The following is a 6,030-nucleotide window of genomic DNA, read 5'->3' on the forward strand; positions in this document are numbered from 1 at the left end:
GGTTCAATGTTTCTGTTATATACATTTTTGCTGGAAAAAAAAGTCTCTGGGTAGAGTTGCATTACAAGATGTAGGCCTAATGCATGCAGATGTATGGAGAGGATTGATTTGTGTAAGTTTAAAAATGCAGATTCTATTTGAACTGTAATACCCACACATTGCTTCTATCCACGTTTCTACGAACTAGTGTCGTAACACTTTGGTAAGGGTCACACACAGCCACTGTCTTCATCCTATTTTGATCAAGAAACTTTTTGTAAGAGTCTTTTTCTGAAACGGCCAAGTGTTTTCTGAGGGGGAGGGGGAGAGGGTGGTTGAGTATACAACAGAAGTACCATACTCAAGGAAGTGCACCAAAAGAGTTCTTTGCAGTAAATGACTACGTTCTTTTGACATTTGGGAAGTACGGGAAACTCACAGCTCGTGTGCTACCTATTCCAGTAGTATTATGAACTTTTCAATTTTTCATTTGTACTTCCTCAACACCAAAACTGCACTAAACATTAATGCCAACTTGCTTTGTGTACAAAGTCACATGAGCAAAGGACACTGCACCAAAATGCACTATTTCATATTTGCATGTATTTTGACTTTTTAAAAAGGTCACACAGTAGGGCATTGAATGTAATGGCCTGCAATTCATTAACTGTACTCCAAAACAGGAAAAGCAAGCACGAGAAATACATTCCTTTGATATGAACCAGGACATTGCAGAAAAGTCTCTTAGGGTTAAGGAACACTGAAGGACAATTCTTTGAGAGAGAGAGGGGAAAGAAAAAACTTACTTTTGCAATTCAATTTCTTTATATTATGGACTATACACCTACAATGAAACACTGAACTACACACCAGTCTGAACAGTGAAGAAATACACAAACACGCCACAAATGTCAGTCTTCTTGGGATAGCAGAAATTATCCTACAGAACTTCACAATGTTCTTGAAAGATTTTACATTAGAAGCCACTTTGAACAAGTTTAGCATTTGCACATCTGAAAGAGGCATTGCTGTTCCATCGACTCTTGCCCTCCCTTGGCACTTTGTTTTGGAACTTGCGTGACAGCAGGGGCTCCCACCTGGGTGATCGGGATAACTCGTTCGCCTTCAGGTTGAGGCAAAGCCTAAAAACAAAAACACAAGTTATTAACTTGATAATTTTTATGGTTATCTTTGGACTGTATTGAATTTTGCCTAAACCTCACTATACTGAAAAATAGATGTTAAGGGTGCCTTGTCAATATACTTCTATCCCCCCCTCTCCAAGTGTAGCAAGACTGTTAGGCAACAAGTAATCAGTTTAACTTTCATTACAAACAAGATTACTTTTAAATAAAGTGTATACCTTGCGAGGTGCTTCAATACTGAGAATTCCATCTGAAGAGAGTTTGGATGTAACCGTATTAGGGTCAACATCCTTGGGCAATGTGTATCGTCTCTGGAATTCGCGAGAGATGAATCCATGCTTGTCCGGTCTCTCTTCATGCTTTCCTTCAACCACAACAGAATTTCCTACAGTTTTAACAACAATTTCCTCAGGTTTGAATTGTTGCACATCAATGCTTGCCTGAAAGAAAGAAATCTTATAAGAAATTTATTGAAATCTGTATCGTGCTAGAGATACATGAATAAGCAATACCACTGTACCCTGAATGCATCCTTATCGTACTGAATGCTTGATACACCGCTGTCACGGGCAGCCATTCGACGCCATGGTCTCAAGTACAGGGAGCTACGTCGTGGAAACAGCAAATCTTCATCGAAGAGGCCCAGGCCAAAATTTGGATTGAAGAGTGATCTAGGGCGAAAAACGTCCCAATCTCCAAAGAAGTCGTTGAGCAAGTACGGAGCAAGAGACATCTGAAACAGTTTAGAAATGGCAACAATTGTGTGTTGCTTTTGCTAGCTCGGTGCAACCCTTCCAAGGCAGAATATTCCAGAAGTGTGTACTGTTAAAAAGTTTTAGAGGATAGTTTGCACAGTAAAATCCATCGATGCAGCTATGAATTCAACTCTTAACTACACTAAGAAGTAAAGAAGCCAGAATAGACAGTCTTCATGGGACTAGTTTGAAGTGGACATTTGAAGGTAACAGGTTTCAAATAATGTCAAACTTGAAAAGAGCATTATTGGAAATATGACCCTTCTTGTATGTATAATACTGGTTAACACAAACAAAAGCTCAATTATATAACACACCCCCCCCCCTCCCCACACTGAGTACTAATTAACAAAGGAAGGTTGAACATCCACACCTTGCTTTTGGCTATTATACTCTTATGTCCAGTTTATCGTTTCATTAGGAAGAGTACCGCATGCTATCACACAAATTGACAAGTTTTAGGAAATAAACATGCAATGTAATATTCTAAACGAGTCACAGCTTAAAATGTGGGTTCTACAGCTATGTTCATATTAAGGGGGAAACCAGTAGCCACATCTGAACATTGGATCCTGCAACAGAGCAACACTGGACATCGTGTTGCACTTCGGTGAATAGCTATGTAACCTCTCTGTTAGAGGAACTGAACTCACCGCAGTGCCCAAATCTTTCATTTATACCTTTTGAAAATACTTTGAACTATGAGTTGCGCACAACATCTAGGCACTGGTCGGCATTTTAAACAGTTTTATTAAAATGCCCACTGAGAACTGCAGGAGTTTCAGTACTTTTTGTTCAGGGAGACTGATGTGTTTCCAAAAGTCATTCTGAATATGAATGAACTTTTATCACAAAAATACCAGAGTTACTCTTAAACTTTGAAATACAATTCAAGAGAAGAGAACTTGTCCAAAAATTTGAGAGGCTTTGTATTAAAAGAACTAGGGCACCCCTTGTCCCTGGCAAAATGCAACCATTTCCGTTAACAAAAAAAATTGAAAATAACTTTCCTAGAAAAACAATAACAAACTTCACTATAAGTAAAAGGACTGAGAAAAATGTCAAGATTTTCCCCATACACAACTAATGCCTTGACAGTTATCTAGTGGAGTGACCCGAGATTTACCGATTCTGTCATAAGAGCACGCGTATTTGTTTGTGAAATTTTTGGCATTATTTATGCGTTTGCATTAAGATGACATAAATTAACAGTAGCGTGTGTCATTCCTTTTTATCTCCTCAATAAAAAGTGGAGATGTGTGCTGCATTTGGCTGCAATAACTATGGAGTGCAGAAGGATTGGCGGTCTTTCGTTTCCCTCATGACAAGAAAATTTAAGCAAATATTGTGTTTGCATATATATTCTTCCAGTTACAAGGAGATTTTTATAGTACTTCCTAAACTTCTGACCTGTGCGACCCACATTTTAACTGGCTAAAATATAACAACCTTATTTTATTGTATAGTGCAACAGTTAACCTTCAATACCAAATGTTGTAGGTGAGATCTGTGGGTTTGATTTAATTCAGGAAAACACATATGCACGTGTGTGGCTGGTTGTGTTCCGAGTTACACCATTTGGAATGCCGTAATGCGTTGTCAAGCACTGAAGAAAATATGGGCTATTTAAGAAGTGTACATATTTTGTTGAAACCATATGATGCAAATATGCTTAACCCTAATGTAATGGCATTATGGCAAGTATTGCCTACAGGCAAAGTTTGAATGTTTGAGGCAAAATTTATAGATTTTCTTCCTGTTAGTTGGCTTCAAGTTAAAAGGAAAATTGTTCAGCTTTTAAATGTATTGTGCGTAAGGAATGTGCCGATATATTTGTCGACAAGCGTTTTAATGTGACGATACAATGCTTTCAAATGAGAAGAAAAAAAAAACCTAGCTGTGAACGTTCAAGCAGGAATGCTAAAGCTAAAAAAGTAATGCATAAATGAAAGATAAGCCCTTTCACAGCAGACCATTTCACATCTTGATTATATGTCTAATTTCAGTCTTGAAATAATCTGTTAATTCTCCATTCATTAATCCAGAATTGCTTTAACAACTTTGAAGTTAATATCTTAGCAACACTTTCTTTCTAGACGTAATTTATTTAGGCCTATATTTCCGTATACACATTTCCATTGATACGGTATTTGAAATTAGCGCGAATTTTCAGGTCACGCCACTAGGAGCGCCACTTCGACTTCTCCCATTTTAAAAGGGGAAATCCGGAAGTGTCGCGTATTGTCTCTAGTGTGTTTGGTTAAACACAGCATTGGTTTAAAAGTCATATTCCCAATAATCCTTTTGTCTTTCCAAATTTGACAATTTGTCATTAGATAGTGTAGCCCGTTGCCTTCAAACTTCCGTCTACCCGAGGCTTTTTTGGTTCAAAGATAGTTTCGGTTTAGCTTGCCAGTCAGTAAGGACTTGCAGGCCCGTCTTGTTAATTTGCAATGGCCATTTTTGTTCATCCAAAGCTAAGCGTATTCTTCGAATGTCTGGTAACTGATAGGAAATTTGCCGATCTCAGAAATTTATCCCGATGAACACAGGACCGACAAACCGGCGATTCTTTGCAGTTCTGAGTTATTGAAACCTCTGTAGCGCCGGTTTTGTTTCGTTGGAGGTAAATGCCGAGTTATTGTGTTCAGATTTCAGCGGAGAGTACCGGTAGCCTACTGAAATTGCAATCGTCAGCTGTATGACGACTTGCGTGCAGCCTTGGTGAATTTTTCCAGCATTATCTAAATTAGTTCTGATTAATGAAATTTATAAGATAAAAAGTTGCGTATACAAAGAGATTGTAGGTGCCGGAACGCATACCCACACATTTTACCCCCTTTTCAACCATATGATCTATTTACATTCGCATATTCAATCTCTCATAAAGAAATTACGTCTTGCCTCATTAAGTCTGTAAATAGTACCGAGTAACTACAGTCAAATAGCTGAAGCTATTTGTTACAGTCAATCTGGTGGTCGAGGCATGTGGAGGATGGCAACACTTCACTCTGTCTGCTAATCCCGCTTATGGAAAACCATTTCCGTGAAAATGTGGGCATTTCCAAGCAATGTTAAGATGTAACGTACTATAAGGGCATTTCTTGTCGAATATCACACTCCGTTTTTTTTAAAAAATTAATTGCAGACCGACTGCAACGGAGACAATACTGTATATTTAATGTTCTCAATAAACTATACCTACGAAAGATTCACCATAAAATGAAACCAGATATAGCAAGACTAGTGTAGTACCCTTAATTTCCATTACTGCCAGTTCTTATTTAGTCTAAATAAAGAGTTCGTTGATATGTCCATGAATAGTAAAAAGAGAAAAGTACGCGAAATATAGTCCTTTATGGAGGAAGATAGATACATGATGCCTCACTCATGGCGAAAGATTCGCATTAAAATATGCAAATCACATACGGAAGTAGAAAGCACAGTTCATACGAAAAATAAACTCTACAAGATTGCAATACGAGAGAAGTTTTCAAAACTCACCTTGATTGGAATGCAAATTAAAGTCGCGTATAAACCAGCGAAATCTCTAAAATATCGTCGGGTACTCGCGCCGAGGAATGTCGTGCAATCCTACGATTGTCTTCGTTATATACTCATTGATCTACTATCTGGAATATTCTAGACATAGCGATTTTTGATGCTTCTGGAAAAGGATCTCCCAGAACTTTCTACATCGTTCCATCCGCGCGCGCGTAGCTCTTTGGCAGCAATCAACGGTCAGTGACATCGTTCATACTCAAAGCCGATTGGCTGAACGGCATTCGAGCCCACATCAGGTATGGAATTGCGGAGAGGGGAGCGAAGAAGGGAGGATTCCTGGCGGGAGGGAAGAAAGATTGGACAGGATAGTGCTCAGCTCAGATATAGAGGTGGGAGCGGAGCGGAGCAGAAAAGTTGTTTTCGCTCTTTCTCCGGAGACCTTCGGTAGTCCTTCGATTGAATTCACTGGCGAAAAATTCAAATTTAAGTTTCAGTACTATTTCCACAGATGCATGCGTTTTCCTACGTTTGTCATTCAAATGCTGCAGTCGTTTCAAGATTGCCGCATTATTTGTTACGCTAAGAATAACAGATTTTGGTCTGTTGAAATTCAGTTTCCAATAGGTGCAGGTGGATAGAATAATGTA

At 38.7% G+C, this 6,030-nt stretch overlaps 1 protein-coding gene across 1 annotated transcript; it reads right to left on the reverse strand.

The window, feature by feature from the left end:
• Positions 1-790: 790 nt before the first annotated feature.
• Positions 791-5,448, reverse strand: LOC136871950 (alpha-crystallin B chain). Its single transcript, XM_067145708.2, has 4 exons — positions 5,384-5,448; positions 1,645-1,857; positions 1,343-1,564; positions 791-1,121 (listed from the first exon to the last, which is right to left on the reverse strand). The coding sequence occupies exons 2-4, from the start codon at positions 1,855-1,857 to the stop codon at positions 978-980; spliced, it is 579 nt and encodes a 192-aa protein (XP_067001809.2). The 5' UTR covers positions 5,384-5,448; the 3' UTR covers positions 791-977.
• Positions 5,449-6,030: the final 582 nt, after the last annotated feature.

The sequence above is a fragment of the Anabrus simplex genome, chromosome 1 (genome assembly GCF_040414725.1).
Source record: "Anabrus simplex isolate iqAnaSimp1 chromosome 1, ASM4041472v1, whole genome shotgun sequence".
NCBI classification, from domain to species: Eukaryota; Metazoa; Arthropoda; class Insecta; order Orthoptera; family Tettigoniidae; genus Anabrus; species Anabrus simplex.